We start from the raw sequence: 23,974 nt of genomic DNA, 5'->3' as shown, positions 1-23,974 counted from the left end.
ATAAGATGGTTGGATGGCATCACTGACTCCATGGACATGAGTCTGAGCAAACTGCGGGAGATGGTGAAGGACAGAGAAGCCTGGTGTGCTGCAGTCCATAGGGTCACAAAGAATAGAGTCAGACAGGACCGAGCGACTGAACACCACCACAGCTGATGAACAAACAATGCTGTGACAGTTTCAGGTGAACAGTCAAGGGACTCAGCAGTACACATGCACGTATCCACTCTCCCCCAAACTTCCCTCCCATCCAGGCTTGGAAGGCGGATTCTTAACCACTAGACCACCAGGGAAGTCCCCTAAGGGTCTTCAGTCTCTTTTCTAGACCTCCGAAGCACCCACCATTTTTCCCCAGCTCCGACTCTGCCTGCCTCCCTCTGTCTTCCTCTTACGTCCCGGGACAGTGGCCCGGTGAGCCCTGGAGGAGCTGCTTACCGTGCCTCACCCAAGCTGCTCCAGAGACTTCTTACTCCCTGTGCTCTTCAGTCCATGCAGGCATCAGAGGGGCTGTCTGAAGTGGTGTTTAAAGAACCTGAGTTGAAGCCTCTCAAACTTATTTTTATAAAATTCAAATCCCAATTCTCACAGAGAAACTGAGGGGACAGTAGAAATACCTCCAAGACTCTAAAAGGGTCTTTATCTGCTCCTATTATTTTTCTCCCAATCTGTTCTTACTAACTTCAAGTCCACAGAGCAAACTCTCCAGATATCCTGCTTGGGCTTCAAGATAAATTCTATGTCCAGTTCTCCCATTTTGCTGTTGCAAAACATGTACTGATGTTCTGGTGTGAAACATACGCCTGTTTCTTAACATCGTTCCACATCAAGGGCTGTTCCTCCTTCCACTACTGATCAGCCTTATTTTCACTGCTTTCCTCTGAACCCCTGCCCCACCTCTCTTGCTCTCTCTGCCTTTTGTTGTTCAGTCACCAAGTCATGTCTGAGTCTCTGTGACCCCATGGACTGCAGCACGCTAGGCTTCCCTATCCCTCTCTGCCTTTAACCTAGCTCTTAGCCCACTACCTGCTTTCTCATGGAAAGCACTCAAGGCTGTTCTTTGAATGAAACTTGGCATATCAAAATCCAATTTATTCTTCATATCCCTGCCTCATCTGGGAAGCCTCCCTGGGTTCACAATGGTGTCCCTTCTCTACCCTTTTGGTAGTTTCTGTGGGTTTGTATGGGGTTCCCAAGTGGCTCAGTGGTAAAGAATCTGCCTGCCAACACAGGAGGCATGGGTTTGATCCCTGGGTTGGGAAGATCCCCTGGAGGAGGAAATGGCAACCCACTCCAGTATTCTTGCCTGAAACGTTCCATGGACGAGGAGCCTGGCAGGCTGCAGTCCATAGGGTTGCAAACACACACGTATGCACGATGGGTTCATACATTTCAGTCCTTAACTGAGGGCAGGCCCTTATTTGTGTCCAGAATGCTTTCTTGTTTTAATTCTATTTTGGGCTGTGCTAGGTCTTTGTTGTTGCACACGGGCTTTCTCTAGTTGCAGCAAGCAGGGAATCTTCACAGACCAGGGATCAAACCTGTGTCTCCTTCATTGGCAGGAGGATCCTTAACCGCTGGACCACCAGGGAAGTCCCATAATGCTTTCCTGGCATTATGATGAGTGAATGTTATCCTCCCCCATTCTTCAGGGATTGACTTTTGAATTCCGGTCGTCTTCCCTTGGCGTGCTGAACAGATTACTCCATTCTCTTCTTGCATTGACCGTTGCTAGCCAGGTGCTGCTATCACCTGTTCCTTGTTCTTTTTCATTAGCTGTCATTCCTCTGATTTTCTCAGGAGCTCCTCACTGTCTTTAAACTGCTGGCATGTCTCTACAGCATGTCTAGGTACCTTTCTTTATTTTTACCCTGCTCAGCATATGGTGGATCTTTTCAATTATAGGACTAGGAGATCTACCTATAAAATTTCCCACTTGTACATAATTAAATACTGACTATCTTCACTCTTTTTATTCTTCCCCTCTGGAATGGTTATGAAACAGTATGAGAACTCCATGTCGCTTAACTTTCCTTTTTTTCATTTTCATCACTTTGTTCTGCATTCCTGGCGTATTCTGCTTCATCTTTTAGTCCATTAATTGTTTTCTTTTTAACAATTCAGTCTCTTTATTATTTTATTTCAGCAATTATCATTTTTATTTCCAAGAGCTCTTACCAAGTCTTTTTCATAGTTACCTGTTCATGTTTCACAATAGCCTATTCTTTCACGATTTCTATACTGTTCTTTATCTAAGAATATTAAATGTGTTACTGTTCATGATCTCTTTCCTCAATGTTAAATCCTTTGCAGTGGTCTTGGTATTTATTTCAGTTCTTTTCATGGTATTAGTACTTGGGCTGTACAAAAAGAGGCGACAGACAGTCAAAAGCCCAGCTGGGGAGTATCTCCAAGGGGCTGGTTGACTTCCAGTGGCTTCAGGGCCAGATTAGAGACTATGAGCAGTGTCATATCTCTGACCCGAGCTTACCTTTCCACTGTTTCCACTTGTGAGCAATCACTTCGTTCTCTCCACCTGCTTTACAGAATCGGAGTAGAGGGCACAGAGGGGTCAACCAGCATGGTTGCTTCTGCCCTGGTATCGCAGGTAATCAATCCCCGGTGACTTGCCCCCGGACCTCACTAATCCCAGATTCTACCTCCTGGAAGCCTGGCAGCCCTTTTGCAGCAGAACTCCCTGTAGCATTCCTGGGCCACTGCCCCGACTTACAGCTTCCATCCATTAGTGATTCCTCACAATTCCTGGTCTACTAACTTCTTGTCTGCCTCCTTCTGAGCTTGGCTTTGTGTTCGTTTATTCATTTCCTGGCTTTATTGCACTAAAAGGAAACTGCTGTTCATTCCATCTCCCATCTTGAAACCAGAAGTCCGCTTTGCAAATTATAAAAGTGTTTTGCTTTTTTTCCCCAAGAGTGCTGAAAACCATGATAAAACCTTTTCCTTTAAGACGAGGAGTTTCCAGGATTTTGTGCAAACACACACCACTGAGCATGCCAGCTGACAGGGCATTTGCTGATAAGTAGCAGCACTCATTGGCTTAGAACGTTACAAAGTCCACCAGGGAATCCCAGACATCGTGCTGATGCTGAGGGCTGACTGTGTGCCATAGGGAGTGAGTGGATCCCTGGGGTTTTCTGGGGAGCTGGGGAGTCTCCCTTCAAGGTCCCACCCCCACTTCAAGCAGACCCATTCCCCTTTCTTGTTTCTGGCTTTTATCCTGTCTGCTTTTGCTCAAGCTGAGCCAATAAATAGCTCACATACCCAGCATTCTTTTCCAGAAGCACAGATGTAACCCATCCTTGAAACTTCTCTGCTTTATTGTTCTATGATGTTGGCATAGGTTCTGCCAGTGGTGACTTGAAGGACTCAGGTGAGAAATAGTTGTCCCTAAAGTTTTTGGTTTAACCAGGTAGTCTTCTCTTAACATGATAAACACTGTTATCCTTTGTTTTCTTCTCTTTCAGTTTTGCTTCCTGGTTCAATTCACCACCATCTTAGTGTTCAGAATTCATTAATGGAAGCACAGCAGTCTAGCAGTATAGCTATAGGAATAGCTTAGTTCTTTGTGCGGTCTATGTATCTTCAAGACATGTTTAACTAGTGATGATATGATGATACAGGCACTTATCTGTGCCAGATCCCTTATATCCTTGATAACTAATCTTCACAGAAGTCCCAAGAGGTTGATGATATGTTTAGCCCATGTTATACATGTGTTTGAGACAAAGAGAGGTTAGGTAAATGTCCAAGGTTACATATCTAGGAAGTGGTGGAGCTGGGATTTGAGCTTAGATCTCTCCTGTTTTAAAGTCCATGCTCTTTTCTTTCATCTCCATTCTTGTGATTTTGCATTTGCTTTTACAAGCCAACCTTGGAGATACTGCAGGTTCAGTTCCAGATTACCACTATAAAGCCAAATTACAATAAAGTGAGTCACGTGAATGTTTTGATTTCCCAGTGTATATAAAAATTGTGTTGGAATTCCCTGGTGCTCCAGTGGTTAGGGCTGTATGCTTCCACTTCAGGGGTTCAGTCCCTAGTCAGGGAACTAAGATTCCACATGCCAAACAGCAGAGCCAAAAAAAAATGTTATGTTGACACTACACTATAGTCCATTAAGCATTATATCTAAAAAAAATGTGCAGACTTAAACTTTAAAAATACTTAATTGCTTAAAATAATGTTACCAGCCATCTGAAACTTCACTGAGTCATAATCTTCTTGTAACAATGACCTCAAAGATCACTGATCACAGATCACCATTACTCAAATGATAACAATGAAAGAGTTTGAAATATGATGTTGTTCAGTCACTAAGTCCTGTCAGATTCTTTGCAGCCCCATGGACTTCAGCCCCCCAGGCTCCTCCATCCTTCACTATCTCCCTGAGTTTGCTCAAATTCATGTCCATTGAGTCAATGATGCTATCTAACTATCTCATCCTCTGCTGTCCCCTTCTCCTTTTGCCTTCCATCTTTCCCAGCATCAGGGTCTTTTCCATGAATTAGCTATTGGCATCAGGAGGCCATAGCATTGGAGCCTCACTTTCAGCATCAGTCCTTCCAATGAATATTCAGGGTGATTTCCTTTCGGATAGACTGGTTTGACCTTCTTGCAGTCCAAGCAATTCTGAAGATCCTCTCCAGCACCACAATTTGAAAGCACCAATTCCTTAGCACTCAGTCTTCTTTATGGTCCAACTCTCACATCTGTACATGACTACTGGAAAAACCATGGCTTTTACTATGTGGACCTTTGTTAGCAAAGTGATGTCTCTGCTTTTTAATATGCTGTCTAAATTTGTCATAGCTTTCCTTCCAAAGAACATACGTCTTTTAATTTCATGGCTGCAGTCACCATCTGCAGTGATTTTGGAGCCCAAGAGAAGAAAATCTGTCACTGTGTCCATTTGTTCCGTGTTTGCCATGAAATGATGGGACTGGATGCCATCATCTTAGTTTTTTGAATGTTGAATTTTAATCAGCTTTTTCACTCTCCTTTTTCACCCTCATCAAGAAACTCTTTAGTTCCTCTTCACTTTCTGCCATTAGAGTGGTATCATCTACATACCTGAGGTTGTTGATATCTCTCCCAGCAATCTTGATTCCAGCTTGTGCTTCATCTAGCTCAGCATTTTGCATGATGTACTCTGCATATAAATTAAATAAGCAGGGTGACAGTATACAACCTTGTCATACTCCTTTCCCAATTTTGTACCAGTCAGTTGTCCCATATTCAGTTTTAACTGTTGCTTCTGACCTGCATACAGATTTCTCAGGAAACAGGTAAGGTGGTCTGGTGTTCCCATCTCTTTAAGAATTTTCCAGTTTGTTGTGATCCACACAGTCCAAGGCTTCCCTGATGGCTCACTGGGTAAATAATCCACCTGTAATGCAGGAGACACAGGAGTCGTGGGTTCGAACCCTGGGTCAGGAAGATCCCTTGGAGGAGGAAATGGCAACCCAGTCCAGTATCCTTCCTGAAAACTCTCATGGACAGAGAAGCCTGGTGGACTACAGTCCAAAGGGTGGCAGAGAGGCAAACAGGACTGAGGAACTAAACACAGGCACACACAAGTGCACAGTCGAAGACTTTAGCATAATCATTGAAAAAGAAGTAGGTGTTTTTCTGGAATTCCCTAGCTTTCCCTGTGATCCAAGGAGTGTTGGCAAATTGATATTTGGTTCTTCTGCCTTTTGTAAACCCAGCTTGTACATCTGGAAGTTCTCACATACAGATGAAGCCTAGCTTGAAGGATTTTGAGCATAACCTTGCTAGCATCTGAGATAAGTGCAATTGCACAGTAGTTTGAACATTCTTTGGCATTGCCCTTCTTTGGGATTGGAATGAAAACTGACCTTTTCCAGTCCTGTAGTGAGAATGACCAAAATGTGACAGGAAGATATGAAGGGAGCAACTGCTGTTGAAAAAATGGCACCAATAGACTTGCTTGATGCAGGGTTGCCACAGACCTTCAATTTGGTTAAAAAAAAAAAATGCAGTATCTCTAGAGCACAGTTGAGTGAAGCACAAGAAAACAAGGTATGTCTGTATTCACAGTAGCTCGTAGCCTCTCTCTAGTTAATAAAAACTACCATACGTGATGATTAAGAACACAGATACACAGGGACTTCCCTGGTGGTCTGGGGGGCCTGGGTTCCACCCCTGGTCAGGGAACTAGACCCCACAGGCCGCAACTAAGAGTTCACATGCTGCATCCTGCACGCCACAACTAAGACTCAGTGCAGTCAAATAAATAAATAAAAGTAAATTCTAAAAAAGGATAAATTAAAATTACCTTTTAACAACAACAAAATTAAAAAGAACAAAAATGTTTAGAGCTTCCGCCACGGTACATGGTAGAGTGTAAGCTCAGCAAACCCTCCCTGATGTATTAGTTTGATTACTGTTCTGTTTTCATTCACTTATGTACATACTTAGAGTTTAAATTTATGGATGTGCCGGTAATGACTTGTACACCAAGCATCACCTGGAATCATCACCAGAGCTAGCATGTGTTGGTAAGATGCTGGCCGCCTGCACATAAGAGACTTCCATTTCTCATTACCCTTTCCTGGAGAGACTCCAATGGGATGTGTTAAATATCTGCCTGCCATGTGCTTGCTGCACTCCCAGGCTCTCCCCTGAAGTTTAATGACTAGTAGGTAGCATTTTCCCTCCTTTACCAAGCGCTGCCGCACATATTCCCTTCTGTGGTCATCATGGAAACCTGCGCGTGGGCGTGATTGTTCTTCCCCTCCTCTCTGTTTTGTGGTATGGCCTCTCAGGCCTGGGCCTGACCGGGGCTCTTCAGGCGGCCAGAACCGAGCCCGGCCTCTGCCCCTGCGCTGGGTGGGTGGCTGCCCTTCCTCTGTGGTCTGGGCAGCAGAGTGCAACAGCAGAACTGCACCCACAGCCTTCTGCCTCGGTGGTTTCTCACCTCAGGCACCATTTCCCTCCCCCCGCCCCAAGCAGCATCCACTTTCCAGGGCAGGGATGGATTGTGGTAAAGACTCGGGCTCTGGAGGCTGCTCCCCAGCCTTTGACTCCCACCTCCACCCCTGACATTCTGTGTGAGCCTCTGTGAGTTCTTCAGCTCTCATGGGGCTCAGCTCTGCAAGTGTACAATGGCGTGAAAATCCCTGTCTTCTCGGGTGGTTGTAATTAGTCAGCTCTCCTGTGCACAGAGCCTGCTGACGTATTGCTGTGTATTCGTTTGCCCTGGCTACCCTCACCAAAGACCACAGACTGGTTGGTTTAAACAGCAGAGGTGTATTTTCTCATATTCTTAAGGCTGGATGTTCAAGGTCAAGGTGTCAGATTTAGCCTCTCCTTGGTTCACAGCCGGTCACTTCCCTGGGTTCACACGTGGTCTCCCCTCATGCTGGATGTTCTGTGTCCTAATCTCCCCTTAAAAGGATAACAATTCACAACCCCACCCCAACGACCCTGTTTTAACCTAATTACCTCTTTAAAAGCTCTGTTTTCAAATATAGTCATGGTCTAAGGTAGGGAGATTAGGGCTTAGTGTGTGAATGTAGGGGTGGGGGCGCCTGAATGCAGTCCATAATATGGAGCATGTACACCTTTCACCCGTGTGAATTCAGCCACATGGTTCTAAACAAAAAGGAGACAGGAAATGTAAGATCTTAAATAATATGAGTGATTCTACCCACCATTCCACTCAATGAGCCTGTGTCCCAGAGGGAGAGAGAGATGAGAGGGGAGTCTGTTAAACTTCCATCAGCATCAGTTCCCCTGTATCCAAACATGAGCGGGTGTGACTCCCACAGTTAAGGATGCACGTTTTTCATACACCATGCCTGTAAACACCAGCCAGCGTCTTTGTCTGGTGCTCAACCAAAGGAGCAATGATCAAGGCTAGTTTGGGCTGTACTGGGGGTTTGTCTTGAACCACTTCAGAATTTTAGCAGACACTGCTGGTGGCCTGCCCTGCATCCCCGCCCCCGACTGCTTCCCACCCACTATGCTCGCCTGAGCACACCACCCCGAAAGGGGAGAGGTTAATGTCCAGGCAGTGGGGGGACTAGGAGTCAGGAGGTCAGTGTCCCCACCCCGTGTCTGATTCTGCACTGTCTCTCATAGGGTCCTGTTGAATTAAGCCCCGCTGGCCTAGAGCCTTCGGAGAAGGCAATGGCACCCCACTCCCGTACTTTTGCCTGGAAAATCCCATGGATGGAGGAGCCTGATAGGCTGCAGTCCATGGGGTCGCTAAGAGTCAGACACGACTGAGCGACTTCACTTTCACTTTTCACTTTCCTGCATTGGAGAAGGAAATGGCAACCCACTCCAGTGTTCTTGCCTGGAGAATCCCAGGGACGGGGGAGCCTGGTGGGCTGCCGTCTATGGGGTCGCACAGAGTCGGACACGACTGAAGTGACTTAGTAGTAGTAGTAGGCCTAGAGCCTTAACCTGTTCCTAATTGGCCCTCCCTTTCCTCACTTCCGCTTCCTGGAACCATCTCTCAAATTACCTACCTACACCAGAGTTCATGTCTCAAGGACTGCTTTTTTGAGGAATCCTAAAGTAGACAAGCACCTACCCCTGTGTAAGATGTTTCTTATACACAGCAGTCTCCATAGATGGTCCGCCTGGTAGATACAGTCTGGGAACCTGCCGAATGTAAAGTCTCTGATTGTAGAGCCTCAGTTGCACGTGGGCTCTCCCAGCCCACCCTGGCCCCTGGCCCTGCCTCCATTCTTACTCAGAGCTTTCCTCTGCCCTCCCTTTCAGGTGATCGAGAAGAACTTAAGCGGCTGGTGGTACATTCAGATCGAAGATAAGGAGGGATGGGCCCCAGCGACCTTCATTGACAAGTATAAGAAGACTAGCAATGCCTCAAGACCCAACTTCCTGGCTCCGTTGCCCAACGAGGTGGCACAGCTCCGGCTGGGGGACACAGCAGCAGTGGAAAACAGCTCGGGCAGTGAAGCCAGCGGCCCCTCCCGGCCCCTGCCCGACGCCCCGCATGGCGCAGGGGACTCCGGGACGCCGTGGGCCAAAGACTGGAAGGGTGGTAAGGAGGTGCTGAGGAAGGCGTCTTCAGACACGTCTTCATGTGCAGGCTACGAGGAGATCTCAGACCCCGACCTGGAGGAGAAACCCAGTCTCCCTCCCCGGAAAGAATCCATCATCAAGTCAGAAGGGGAACTGCAGGAGCGGCAGAGGATGGAGCAGTTCAGGGGTTCCTCACCCAAGCCACCTGGCATGATCTTGCCAATGATCCCAGCCAAACACGCCCCGCCAGCCCGGGACAGCAGGAAAGCGGAGCCCAAACCTGAGAAAAGCAAGTTGTTCCAGCTGAAAAATGAGACGGGGCTGGAGTGCGGCCACAGAGTGCTGGCCAAGGAGGTGAAGAAGCCCAGCCTGCGACCTATCTCCAAATCCAAAGCTGGCCCACCGGAGGAGAAGCCGGAAGCCGTTCCCCAGAACCTTTTCTTGAAGTCCAAACCTCAGGTTAGGCCAAAACCAGCTCCTTCCCCCAGGACAGAGCCACCTCAGGGCGAAGACCAAGTGGACATCTGTAACCTCCGGAGCAAGCTCAGGCCTGCCAAGTCCCAGGAGAAGGCCTCTGTAGATGGAGAGAGCAGCCACCAGGCGGGAGGAGGCCAGGATGGGGCCTTCAGTCGTGGCTTCCCTCCAGGGGAGGGGCCTGGCCGTGCCCAGGACAGGACGAGCAAGCAGGAGGGGCCCAGCCCAAAGGAGGCGCCCTGCAGAGCCCCTCCAAGGCCAGCCAAGACCACCGATCCTGTGCCTAAGGCCACGCCAGTCCCTCTCCAAGAGGCATCCCTCCAGAGACCTGTGGTCCCGCCTCGGAGGCCACCACCCCCCAAGAAAACCTCCTCATCGTCTAGGCCCCTTCCAGAGGTCAGAGGTCCACTTCCAGAGGTCAGAGGGCCCCTTCCAGAGGTCAGAGGGCCGCAGCGGGAGAGCAGCGAAGGCAAGGCAGCTCCTGCCCCAGGCCGGGCCCTGCTTGTTCCCCCGAAAGCCAAACCTTTTCTCTCCAACTCCTCAGGGGGCCAGGATGACATGCGAGGCAAAGGTGGGCTGGGGCCACGGATGATGGGCAAGACGGGAGAAAACAAGGAGAAAGTAGCTGCAGGCCCCTTCCCCAGCACCGACGGCCCGAAGGACTTGTATGTGGCCGTGGCCAACTTTGAAGGAGACCAAGATACCAGCAGCTTCCAGGAGGGGACGGTGTTCGAGGTCCGGGAAAAGAACAGCAGCGGCTGGTGGTTCTGCCAGGTCCAGAGTGGGGCCCCGTCCTGGGAAGGGTGGATTCCTTCCAACTATCTCAGAAAGAAGCCCTAGCCGCCTCCTCTCCTGCCTGGAGGTCTTGCGTGTCCCTGCTGGCTTTACCCACATATTTAATATGCCTCTTAATTTATCATCCTCCACGCAACGTCAAAGGAAGGAAGAATGGAATACTGTGGTTTCTTTCCGGGGTGGAGAGTGATCCCTCCCATCATAGCATCCCCTGGAGGCTTCGAGGCCACACCCCTTTCTCTTGACTTAACATCCCTGCCTTAAGGCCAGTGGCATTGCCGCCCAGCAGCTTGCTGCCCACCCAGCAGTGGGACCCTGACTCTCTGAGGCTTCCGGGACCAGAACCCATCATCTGGAGAAACTGCAGAAAGGGTTTCTCGTTGCTCGGATCAGAGTCCTAAGAATGTCCCCAGCTTCCTACCCAGTTCATTCATGTCCAGCGACTTGATTCACTCGCTTCCCAAATGCCTGGTCCCAGAAAGAACTTTCTTGTGTAGAAGTCGGCTCTGTTGCTGATCCCAGGGAGGTGTCCTCTTGCCCAAGGCCTCAGGTCCCCGGGCCTCTCAGGTTCAAGCAGATGCAGCTGCCCCAGGCATGGGGCCTGGAGGCCCGCCCAGCCGTCCTCCCTTCTGTGCTGGGACCGTGATCAGTTCTAGAGGAGTGCGGCCAGCTGCAAGCATGCTTCACTTTCCTGCTGCAGACTCTGGTCCAATCCAATGCATTTAAACAAGAATCCCCAGTCTGCTTTTGGGGGGGCCTTTCACTTCTGCCTCCCTAGTGCAAGAATCTCAAAGTTCGTTTGAGAAAGGGGACCCTTCACAGGCCATGCCCCCCTGGGAACTCCTCTTTGCTGAGTAGCTAATTGGTGCCAAACGCTGTACTTGGCACTTTCCCTTCATGGGGAGCCCTCACAATAGCCCTCTCTGATCCAGTGTACCTGTTTTATAGATGAGGAAACGGGTTCGGTGTGCCCAAGGGCACACTAGCTGGGAAGAGGAGGGAAGGGGGTGTGAGTCTAGGCTGGCCTGACTTCCATGCCTGTGCCCTGTGAGAGCCAACCAGGCGGGGGAGAGGGAGATACTGGCGGGCTGCCATGGGTGTGCATCAGGGGGCCACGTGGCTGCTCCCACTCCCACCACCCCTCCAACCCCTTGTGGCATCTGCTAAAGGCTGCCCTGAACCCCCACAGCTGCACCACCCAGGGGCTGCCCAGCACCCTGGTGTTGCCACGGAGCCCTGCTTCCTGCTCTTGTGCTTGTGACCCCCGGGGGATAGAGCTTATGAAGCAAGGGGAGCCAAGGTGGTCTCACATGCCAGTCCCAAGGGGCCCCAGTGGCTCAAGGGCCAGCAGCTGGATCTCCAGCAGACTGAGCAGAGTTAAGCAGTAGCCCCATAGAGGGGCCCAGGGGCCAGGCAGAACCTTCTGTCTCTCTCTGCTGCTGCTTCCTGCTGCTCGCTGGTTCTCGAAGAGTAGTTTTCTTCCTTTTCTTTTTTTTCCACGCACTCTCCCTCTCTGTGGTCTCGTGGGAAAGAACCCAGGGCAGCCCTTGCACCCATTTGACTGATGTGGTTCACTGAGGCACACAGAGGCACAGTTACACTACAGAACAAGAATCAGGACCCAGGGTTTCTGGCTCCTAGCCCACAGCCTGTGGCCCAGGTTGCCTGGGCTGGGGTGGGGCTGGGGAACGACGTGAGAGGGCAGCACACGCCCTATCCCCCCCTTCCCTGCAGGACAGTAAGTAGCCCCGTCCTGCCCCAGAGGCTCTGACTCAGAGCCGTCATCTGCTGCCATGCTCTTGTGGCTTCCTGGGGGCTGCTCGCAGTGCCAAGGACTGATGTGCAGACAGTCCTCTACGCTCTCCCCCGACTCCCGTCCCGCCCTCCCCCCGCCTCATTGCCACTTGGGCTGTGGACGCTGCTGCAGGAGAAGGAGCCTCCCCTGATCCACAGTAGCATCTTTATTCCTTCCTTCAGCAGGTCTGTACATCCCACACCCCAGAGTCTGGGGCAGGGCTCCAAGGTTCCCTTGCAGCACCCGCTTGCCCCTTGGCCCTGTGCCCAGAACTTTGCGGGGGTCAGTAGCAGCCAGAGGCAGGAGAGAGAATGGGAGAGGGCCACCCACCCTCCAAGGTCACCTCATCTTGGGGGAGGCCCCGTAGCATGTTTCCCTGTTTTTGACCCACGTTGGTTTAAACACCATTTGTGAAGCTGTTATGTAGGATTTGACTACCTTTCAAAAGACAGAATTCTCAATTTTTTTTCCAATTCTTTCTCTGCCTTCATGAAACTTTTCTACAATTTTGTGAGCGCCTACTATGTGCCAGGCGCTGAGTAAAGACCAGGCTGTGGGTGGCTCCATGCCTGGCTGTGAAGAGCTTAGGTTCTTGTGTGCGGTTTCCACTGAAGGGGTTTGTCTTTGACCTCATCTCCTCCTCTGAGGGGTCAGCTAGGTGGGAAGGACAGCTTCTCCCTTTTCCAGGGCAGAAAGTTTTCCCTGCACTTGAAAGAATTCGCCTTTTTACTATTATTCTGACATGAACTGAAGGCACTAAAGCCACACTCCTCTCTCTCCATCATTCTTTCTTGAGGATGTCTTTGTAGCCTGAGTCTCGTCTCTCCAGCTCTTCCTATCCCAGTGACGGCCCTTGCCCAGGCAGCTGCAAGGGGTGGTCCCGGTGGGCGGGGCGCTCCCTCGCTGTCCTCCCCTGGGGACCTGGGTTTACACCATCCAGGACTGTAGCCACCACGCTGTGAGCCTTTGCTGGAACAAATGCACACTTCCTGGACCTGGAGTCACCACCGTGGCACACGTCCTAGGAATGGCGTGGGGCCATAGGAGTATCTGCCGTGCCGAGCGCCGGGCAGGTTACCGGTGCTCAGCACTCCCTCCTTTAACATCCTCCTCGCTTCAAGCCTGTGAGGTGCATAGGGTCAGCCCCAATCTGCAGTGAGAACATTGGGGTTCAGAGGATGAAGTCACATGCCCAGCGTCATCCAAACAGTGACCAAGCCAAGACTTGAATCCGGGAATTTTTTTCTCCCCAGGGCCCATGACCTTTCCTCTGCCATCAGTGGTGAAATGATGATGCTTTCAGGGAAGCAGTGACCCTCCCTCTTAATTTAGATTTTTTCCTCCCCGGCCCCACAATCACACATGTCAGTAGGTCACAGGCCAAATGCCAGTCCAAAAAAGGCAGGTATCCTTGGGATGGCTATCTTATCTTAAATCTTAGGGTAAGACGACAGCTCGTGGTAACACTAAATCTTTGGGGAAAACTGAGTTTTAGAATCTAAAATAAGCCTTTGCTCAAGTTTTTTACTCTGAATTTATTTGCCATTTGATGGATTTATGTCCTAGTCTCAGGATGAGACTTGGGGAGAGCTGGGTTGCAGCTGGAGCCCTGCCAGGCTTCCAGGAGGTGTGTTAGGCGTCCTCCACAAAGCCTCTCCCTGTGATTGGTTTCTTAGGCCAAGTTCTTGGCCTTAAAACATTTCTGGGCACACTGGGGATTTCCTCATCAAATAGACTGTAGGAAAACAAATTTGCCACATTCAAGGACCAGTGCCAAATCTCCCCAAAGTTTGGAAGGCCCTCTGCTTAGGCTGAGAGATGGGACAGTCTAGTACTTATTCAGTTTGTACTGAGTGGGATGGAGAAGAAATGGCTCCTGCCCTCAAATAGCTGGCAAGTCAACATCAAGAACAGGCGCGTGCGTGGCCCGGTTCAGCTCCCATCCTCTGTTTCTGAGTCTCGGGCTGCTCTCTGGGAGGTCTCGCCCTTCACTTTGGGCTGTGACATTGGACACAAAACAGCCTGAGTCACGTGTGGCAGTCTTGTCCCCTCCTTGATTTTCCAGGCCCACCCTTCAGGGCTTCTGCTGCAAACAGCCATATATGCCATAGACCAAAGATGACCTGTCGTCAGACCGTGGGGCCTGAAAGAGGAGGAGACTGGCTGGCACTGAGGCCTGAGGGTGCGGAGAGCCCTCCCGTGGCCTGCAGAAATTGCTCCTGACTCGGCTAAGCTTCTCAAGTCCAAATGCCCCTCAGCCCCTGAAGATCACAGAGCTGTGGAGCTGCAGGGTTAAACCGAATGGGCTCCAGAGTGGTCCAACCCCAGATTGTACCATCCAGCCCCTGGGGGTAATATCTGCTTTCTGGTGCTACCTTGCCAAGTTCTCAAGCCACCCCTTGTGTGCCAGCATCCTACCTTCTCTGCCACTTCTGTCTATACTCCAAAGTCAGCCTTTTTGGCTCCACTTGGGGACAAGGGACTCAACGTCTGTTGTCCTTAAAGAGACCAAACCCAGTGCCACAGCCGGCATCCTTCACTTCTGGGTCTTTATAAACATACAAAAGGAGGTGCCCCTGCCAGGCTTATTACAGCAATAAGCAATCCTAACACAACTGAAGGTGTCCATATTTTATCCCAGTGTGTGCCTGTCTATGCCACTGTGCCCAAGAAATTGTTTATAGCCACGCCCCCTTCATTCTCGGGATGGTACCACAATGGTCACCTCGGCTACAACCCACATTTCCTGCTTCAGGAAGCCACCAAGTGACTAGGCTGTTCCTGGCATGCCTCCAGAACAGTGGGCACTGACAGCCTTGCCCACCGCCTGGTGTCTGCTCCCAGGATGCTGCTGGAGGTCTCAGTATCTCAGCACTCCTCGTACCTGTGGCAAGCTGACAAATTCTGGTGGTGGTCTTTGTTTCCTTATAACACACACACAGAAAAATACATGAGCATATATAATGTGAGGGGGAGGGGTGATGAACAATGAGTTAGCTGTAGCATGTATAAACTATATACTTTACCATTAGACTTTTCTTTCTTTTTTTTTTTTTAATAAAAAAGAGTGCTTGACTGGTTTCAAGCTTCATTGTGAAGATGTGTCTATGGATTTTATTTGGCTGAAGAAAGGGTGAGTAGCTTTGTGCCCTCACGTCTTGGCCTGGATTCGAAGATCAGAAAGCAGAAGCCTGTGTGAGCTCGATTTGGGCATTGCTCAGAAATAGGGATGACTTCTCTCTGGGCTCTTGTGCACTTTGATTCTTTTAACTGCAGTATTCAGAAACCAAGAGCAAGCTTCCTTGTATTTGCTGGGTCTCCTCCATCTTGGCCCAGTGTCTAAAGATGGAAAACTTTATGTGTTCAGAGAGCTTGGACCTCTCTCTGGCATTGCCTGCTGATGGACAGGGAGGTGGTGGATGTAGCCAGGGTTAGGACTGCCCAGGCCGCTTGCTCCTGGGAGGTGGAGAGCATTGCCTGTTGGACTTTCCAAAGGGCTGAGCTAAGGAAAAGCCAACCACCAGTGTGGAGCCTCCTTGGTCCCAGGTGAATCTTTAAACAAAAGGACGTGACCACCCACCTTCCTAAGAACAGAAGAATGGAACCAAGCAGATCCCCTGCACAGAGGAACTTCAAGGGGGAGCGTTTATATACAGTATTCATCCCGCCTTGGAGGAAACAGTCTAAAGCCGTGATCTTCTGGTGCACCATAAGAATCATCTTTGTTCATATATTAAACTCTGTTCCCATAAGAAAAGTCATTATGTGGTTTACCCCCTGCTCCTTCCCCTCCCCTCCCCCGCCAAGGAGCATTTTATCCCAAATCTCCCAAACCAACGGGCTTAGTCACAAGAGTACAACTGCTAATGACCATGGCGTGGCTTCCCAGGGCAGGCGCGCTGCGGCCCCAGAGCCTCATGGCTTGGGATGGAAACTGGTCAGGAGTTACGACTTTGTCTCTCAGGGGTCTCTTACCCATTCCCCTCCTTCAGGTCTGCCTTGGCACTGGCACACTCACCAGTCCTCTCCTGCTGCAGGAATGCCATGCCAAGCACGAGCCTGCTCACCCACAGCTGCAAACACTCCAAGGGGTCGTGGTGAACTCGGGGGTAAAGCTCATATCAAGGGGCCACTCTTCCCATTCCTTCTCTAGTTCATGTCCATCTGCTCCAGGTGTGATACCTCGTCATCTTGCAACCCCCATGCCTCCCAGTCACAAGTTCTCAAATTTTGGTGACCAGAAGATTTAGTCAGGGGGCTTGCCAAAGTGTGCGTGCCTGGGCTGCAGCCCCTGAAGGTCAGAATCAGCGGGAATCTGCATCCTTTAAAAGTACATTGTGGGGCTTCCCAGTGGTTAAGACTGCGTGCCCAATGCAGGGGGCCTGGGGTTGATCCCTGGTCAGGGATCATGAAGCAACTAAGTGTTCACGTGCCACAGCTAAAGATCTAAGGTCCTACGTACTGCAACTAAGACCCAGTGCAGCCAAATAAAAAAATTTTTAAGTACATTGTGAGGAAATGGTCTGCATGCTGCACTGTGAAGAAATGTCCAAACTCAGCTGCTTGCGTGGCATTGTATAAGTGTTCAAAAATGGTGCTTCATACTAATGTGATCATGTCACATTATTTTTCTGAGCATTTGCTGTGTGCCAGGCCTGGGGGCACATTGCCTACACTTTGATTTCATCCTCAGAATGCTCCGTGAAGTAGATACTGCATTTTACGCCTGTGAAGGTGCTAAGTTTCAGGAAGGTGAAGACACTGGCTGAAGGTCTCGCATAGCCAGTACATGGCATGTCTGACCCTAAAACTGACTTTACCCCATAATGTGTCTCCTCCCAAATGCTAATCTAGGCACATTTCTTATCCTGATGTAATTCTTTCCTGGATTCAAAATCATACTCAAGAACTACTTTCTGTTTCCAAAACCTAATGCTGCAATTAAGACGAAAGGCCTGCTTTTTGTTGAGTACATGCTACTGGCTGGTTGCGAGCCTGCATGCTCAGTCATGTCCGACTCTGTGCAACCCCATGGACTGTAGCCCACCAGGCGCCTCTGTTCATGGTATTTTCTAGGCAAGAATCCTAGAGCAGGTTGCCATTTCATGTTCCAGGGGGTCTTCCTGACCTGAACCCACGCCTCTCGTGTCTCCTGCCTTGGTGGGTGATTCCTTACCACTAGTGCCGCCTTGGCTAGTTACCTTGTACGTGTTATCTCTTCAGTCTTCACTGCAATTCTTCTAGGTAGGAATTATACCCGTTGTATAGATGAGGAAATTAATAGTCTGAGAAATTGTTCACAGATTGTCACAGCTAGTATGAGGATGACCTTGGATCTATAGCTCCTTAATAGAATAAAGCCAACAACCCCCAAATCTATCATTTTTCCATTCAGCATTTTCCAAAGTGTGCTCTCCAAAACGAGTGTCGACGCATAATGAAATAAGTGTCCTGTGAACACATTCATTTGAGAACTGCTTGGTAAAATTAAGTTATTCTGTTTTTGTTTGGTGTGGGGGTTCTTCGTTTTATTCTGTTTTTTGCAGAACTTTTTGAAGCTCCTTGTGTAAAAACATGTAGTCTGACTATCTGAGAGGGGGTTTATTTATAGCTAATTCTTCAACTGTACTAGACTGAAACCACAAAGCATCTAGCAAGAGTACTATTTCATGTCATAAATGCTGGAAAAGGTCAAACTTTACATTTCATCTCTACCTTGAGTTCTGAACTCAAGCTGATCACTCCTAATTCCAGCTGGAACTCCACCCCTCCCTGCAGCCCAGGCTTCAGTGCTGTTACTCACAGCATTGTGATTACAAAGTATTAATACTTCTTTGAATGGACCCATGAACTTCAAGGCTTCCTATTTGCTATTGGTCTAACTTGGAGCTCTCCAAGTGGATTTCCCCGTAGCAAGATCACCACTCAAGTAGGAAACTTCAGAAAACAGCCCCTGGAAATGGAATTTGTTTTCCAGCTCATAAACAAGTTTTCCTTCAGAGACCTGTAAATTAGTGGCAGTGTTCAGAGCATTCAAAAGGAAGTCAGTAAAGTCGAGATTCATCTCCTCTTAAGACCCAGGAGGCCCAGATCCTACAATAAACTGTGGTCTCTGTTTCACTTTCAACTGCAGGGAGCTTTAGCCACACACGTGTACAGTCTAGTATAGAATAGTGCTCTTCAGATGGTTTTCATTGTATACCTGATGGTATATTGATAGAAAAATATTTCACACAAATGCAATAATAATAATATAAAAACATATATCACTAAATAGATATATCATGTACAACAGGGGTCCCTTTCTTTTTCGGCACCAGGGACCTGTTTGGTGGAAGACAATTTTTCCATGGACGGCGGCCGGGCCGGGGGGGGGGGGGCGGGGGGGATTGGGGATGATTCAAGCACACTACATCTCTTGTGCACTTTATTTCCATTATTACTTCATCAGTTCCATTTAAGATCACCAAGAAGTACATACCGGAGGCTGGGGACCCCCGATATACAATATTGTTAGGTGGCAAGTTCTCACACCCCGTGCCTGGGGTTCCTTCCCACAGGAAGGGAGAGCTCCATTAGCATACTGCTCCAGCCCTCCCTTCTTCCCTCTCCCTATAGAAGAAGAGGGAATGATACAGAAGACTGATACTTGGGAGTGCAGGAGCCAGGCATTGTAGCTCAGCCCCCCCTCCTGTGTGGGGACAGATGTCTTCAGGGAGTACCCCTTCCCCTCTTCCTCTGTCAGTGGGAGGCTTACTAGTTCAGGCCCCCCCCACCCCGAAGCCATCCTGTGCTTTTCAGGGCTGCCTGTGACTGGATCAAGGGACATGGCTATTTCCGAAATTCAGCCTTAGGAAGCCCATTAACCACTACACACCTCACCTAAGCAGATTCTCCCACGGCTCTCTCAAGGGGAAAGGTGGCATTTTGTTCTCTGGTCCCTGGATCCCTCTGTCTTTCTTGGCTACTTCTGAACTCAGGTAAGGAGAAAGGGGAACAAATTTTGAGGGTCCTGAAAAACTGTCTACTGGCTACTGATTTAGGCTAGTTTTAGCTGATTATTATAATAACTATGACATAGTATAATAAAATAGATACTCAAATTTTAAAGTGAAGGATAAATTAAAACTACATGAAATGAAAAGATCTAGTTTTCCTCTGTGCTCCAGTGGTTTGTCTTCTCTGTCCCCCTGGACTACGCGGACCCACTGACAAAGGAACCATGACCAACTTTGGGGTTGGACCTGGCTTTGAGTTCTGTCTCCTCCCCACCATGCTTCTCTGATACTCAATTTTCTCATCTGTAAAATGCGGACCATAATCCCTTTCTCACAGAGTTGTTGTGACATTTAATGGAATAATACATGCCTTGCACAGGGCTTCCCAGGTGGCTCAGTGGAGAAGAATCCTCCTGCCAGGTAGGACATGCAAGTTTGATCCCTGCATTGGGAAGATCCTCTGGAGAAGGAAACAGCAACCCATTCCAGAGTTCCTGCCTGGAAAATCCCACGGATAGAGGAGCCTGGCGGTCTACAGTCCATGGGGTTGCAAAGAGCTGGACATGACTTAGCAACTAAACAACGATGTGCCTCACACATAGTAGGCACTTCTAACAGGACATCATAATCATTACTGCTCCTATGAAGAGTCAAAAACAATGAACATTCTTTAAGTATTTTTATCACCTAGTACATGAGTTGAAAGACTTTTTCTTAAAGAGCCAGATAGTAAATATACGGGGCTCTGGAAACCAAAACGCAAAACCAGAATATTATTCAAGGACTTACATAACTATTTAAAATGGAACCATTTGAATATGTAAAAGTTATTCTTAATTCTGTGAAAAAACAAGCAGCTGGATGTAGGCCCAAAGGCTACAGGTTGCTGACACCTGGCTAGGTGTATATCCATTTCCTACTTTATTACTTTTCTCTAAATGAAAGTTTTTCCAAAGTGGGTTTATGAAACATCAGTCCTTCACATGATCCTGAAAAAGCATGATCCTGTGTGGTCAGGTTCATTTGGCAAACACTTGCATGAGTGTTCTCCAAGCCTCCCTGCTTGGAATCCCACTTGGGTCACACACTAGCACGGCTCTCAGAAGACTGCAGTAAAGACGCTGTTTAACCTGTTTAATTCAGTGTGACAAAGTGTATCTCATAACAGAATTTTTTTCACATAACATTTATGGACATCTCACAGAACACACTTTGGAAAATGCTGCTGTCGATTCTAGAGTTTAATGGCTATTCAGCATTTCACTGTATTAAGATAAATTTATGCTCCACCATGATGCATCCACCTGAGAACTTGGGCTTGGACACTGTGTTAGTTACTATCTTTGGCAGAGTGAACAGGCCAAGTTGGGCTTCAGTTTGCAAGAGCTGCAGGTTTGCTGATTTTCCTCCCTGTGTTTATCTCGGGGCCATAAGAATACTCACTTGGAGAGCCAGTGGAAGTACCTCTTGGGGAAGGATCAGGATGCCTCGGGCAGCGCTTGTGCACCTTGGGAAGCAGGTAGAGCTGCTGTGTGTGCTTGAAGAAGATTGAAAACCAGGCCCGTCCTTGCTGCTGTGACATGGATTTGCTAAGCTACTTTCACTGTATGTTGTGTGTGTGTATTCACTGTATATTGTTTGCATAGCGTGAATGCACGCAATACCTCTGAACTGTATACTTAAAAGTCAGAGAAGACAAATATCATGTGATATCACTTACACACAGAATCTAAAAAAATGTTACAAATGAACTTATTTACAGAAATAGACTCATAAACCTAGAAAACAAACTTAACGGTTGCCACAGTGAAAGGTGAGGGTAAAATACACATAACACAAAATTTAACATTTCGATCATTTACTGGAGAGGACTCTGGAGAGTCCCTTGGACTGCAAGGAGATCAAACCAGTCAATCCTAAAGGAAATTGCCCCGAATATTCATCAGAAGGACTGTTGCTGAAGCTCCAGTGCTTTGGCCACCTGATAGGAAGAGCTGACTTATTGGAAAAGACCCTGATGCTAGGAAATATTGAAGGCAAAAGGAGAAGAGGGCAGCAAAGGATGAGATGGTTAGATAGCACCGCTAACTCAATGGACATGAATTTGAGCAAACTCTGGGAGACAGTGGAGGACTGTAGCCTGCCCTGCTATAGTCCATGGGGTTGCAAAGTGTCAGACACAGCTTAGCAACTGAACAACAGCAACAAATTGACCGTATACCCTGTATGGGCTCATTTCTGAGCTCTCTATTCTGTTCCATCAATCTGTGTGTTTGTTTTTATTGCCAGTATCATACTACATTTATTACTATAGTTTTGTAATATGGTTTGAAATCAGGGCATGTGATGCCTCTAGCTTTGCTTTACTTTCTCAAGATAGCTTTAGCTATTCAGCATCTTTTGTGGTTCCATACAAATTTTAAGATTGGAACTTTGCTAGGGATTGCATGGAACCTGAAGGTTGTTTTGGGTAGTATGGACATTTTCACAATATTAATATTTCTAATCGGTGAGCATGGAGTATCTTTCCATTTATTTGTGTCTTCTTCCATTTCTTTCCCCAGCATCTTATAGTTTTCAGTGTACAGGTCTTTCACCTCATTGGTTAAAATTATTCCTATGTATTTTATTCTCTTTGCTATAATTATAAATAGGATTATTTGACTTAATTTCTCTTTCTGTTTGTTATTAGTGTATAGAAATGCAATTTATTGTTGTGTGTTGATTTTGTATCCTGCAACTTTACTGCGTTTGTTATTAGTTCTAATGGTTTTGGTGGTAGTGGTTTTTTTGTTTGCTTTTTGCTTTGGGGGAGGGGTTTGGTGGAGTCTTTAGGGTTTCCTATATATAGTATTATGTCACCTGGAAGTAGTAACAGTTTTATTTGCTCCTTTCTGATTTGGGTGTCTTTCATTTCCTTTTTTTCCTTTATTGCTGTGGCTAGAGCTTCTAATACTATGTTGAATAAAAATGAGGAGGGTGAACATGGAACACATTTTTGAGATGGAGTTCCTTATGTTTAAGAATGACTTCTCAAATTTGAATTTGTACCCACTAATTTTAAAGATAATAAACTTCTTATAGGCTCCCAACATTTAGACTCCTGCACCGGAAGGCAGGTTCTTACTACCGCCTCCCGGGACATCCCATCGGATGTTGAATATAGCTCCCTGCGCTGTACATCAGGACTCTGTTGTTCGTCCACTCTAAATGTGGTAGTTAGTCTGCTACTAATATGAAAAAGTACTGTAGACTGACTGGCTTATAAACAACAGAAATTTATTTCTCACATTTCTAGAGGCTGGAAGTCTGAGACCAGAGTGATTGTCAGGTTCTGATGAGGGCCGGACTTGCAACTGCTGCCTTACTGTATGCTCACATGGCAGGAGGACAGTAAGCTAGCTTTCTGGCCTCTATTCTTAATATAAGGGCACTAATCTCATTCTGAGGGTCCCTCCCTCATGTCCTAATTACCTCCCATAGGCCCCATCTCCAAATACGCTCACACTAAGGATTAGATTTCAATACTGGAATAGCGGGGTGGGCACAAACATTCAGTCCATGACATGTATGTAGTTACACTTGGTTTTTTTCTTAGTGGCCCATGAAATTGAAAGTACTAGCCTGGGACCACAGTTCACTTGCTAACAGAACTATCATTGAGGCCAACTTTCAGATGATCGAGAATATGCCTATCCATCTTTTAAAAAATATCATCAGAATGGAAACACGAAATTTAAACACCCTCATAGAGAAGTGGTATATCCAAGTTAAGAAACACTGTCTTCCTTTTTAATCCTAAGCTTCCCCTTAACTGTGCCAAGCCCTGAGGATGAGCAGACAAATGGTCTCCAGTTGGAAAATCTTTTTACCACCAACCTCTCCACTTCCTGTAAGCACCCTCCACGAGTGGAGAAGGGCATACAGAAGCTCTGTGTGTGTTCTGGAAGACATTTGAAAAGTGGTGCGATCACCTAGCAACTCACTTTCACCCTGGGGCTGGCTCCCAAGGAGCACACAGCAGCAGTCTGTTAAGAGATACCCCAAGCTGCTTCTGGAATGTGATTTTCATCCAAAAGTTGGTGATAGGAAAACAGTTGGGAGTAGAGATTTAAGCACTTTCACCAGGAAGTTATTTTACTCATTTTCATATTGAAACAAGCAAGAAAATGTTACGCTATAGAAAATAAAACTCACCTGCATTTTTAAGATAAACCCGCAGATGTCAAAGAAATGTTGGCTTCAATGGCCTCCTTTGGGCCAGGCCCCAGGCCCCTTGAGAGAATTTGAGTAAGCAGAGTTGGAGAAACAAAATGATTAATCACTCCTGCCACTGGCAAGTGGGTCAAAGCCAATTAGGAGACTTCCTTTTTCCAGGTGCATCTCTGCTCATTGGGTTTATTATCAATCAAAACCAGATGTGCCACGGGGGATGCGCTGTAGAGGTTCTCAGAAACACACTCCATGCTAGTGATCTAGGGTAGGCAGAAAGGGTTTGTTTATAAAAGCAAATACCTCCAAGAACCTCCTGCTTTTCATAAGTTTTTTTAGTTCTGGTCACCTGATGGGTAGTGCTTCAATTAAGTTCTGCCTGTATTTAATTACCTTAAAAAAAAAAATAGTAGTTTTTCAGCCAAGGGATGAAAGTTTGGGGTGGGGGTGGGGTGGAAAGAGAATGCCTGGATTCCCAAAAGTGCTTTTCAGAATTGGGAACTAGGGACTCATGCAAGACCAAGGTCTGATGTTCAGGTGCTCCCTCCTCATCTCCTGCCCTCCTTTACTCGCACACACACACCGGATAAGAATTCCTAATTCATCGCTCACTGAAAGCTAGGTGTTCCCACATCAACCAAAGTGTCCCTTCTAGATGAGCTGA

General features: G+C 47.8%; 1 protein-coding gene across 1 annotated transcript in view; it reads left to right on the top strand.

Annotated features, from left to right (window-relative positions):
* SH3PXD2B (SH3 and PX domains 2B) overlaps nucleotides 1-12,051 on the top strand; it is a 119,618-nt gene extending 107,567 nt beyond the window's left edge. Inside the window, exon 13 of the mRNA XM_055554636.1 lies at nucleotides 8,773-12,051. Within this exon, the coding sequence (XP_055410611.1) occupies nucleotides 8,773-10,350 (1,578 nt within the window). The 3' untranslated portion in view covers nucleotides 10,351-12,051. The remainder of the gene's footprint in view (nucleotides 1-8,772) is intronic.
* The last annotated feature ends 11,923 nt before the right edge of the window (nucleotides 12,052-23,974 follow it).

The sequence above is a fragment of the Bubalus kerabau genome, chromosome 18 (assembly GCF_029407905.1).
Source record: "Bubalus kerabau isolate K-KA32 ecotype Philippines breed swamp buffalo chromosome 18, PCC_UOA_SB_1v2, whole genome shotgun sequence".
Lineage (NCBI taxonomy): Eukaryota > Metazoa > Chordata > Mammalia > Artiodactyla > Bovidae > Bubalus > Bubalus kerabau.
This window is presented reverse-complemented; position numbering and strand designations above follow the sequence as displayed.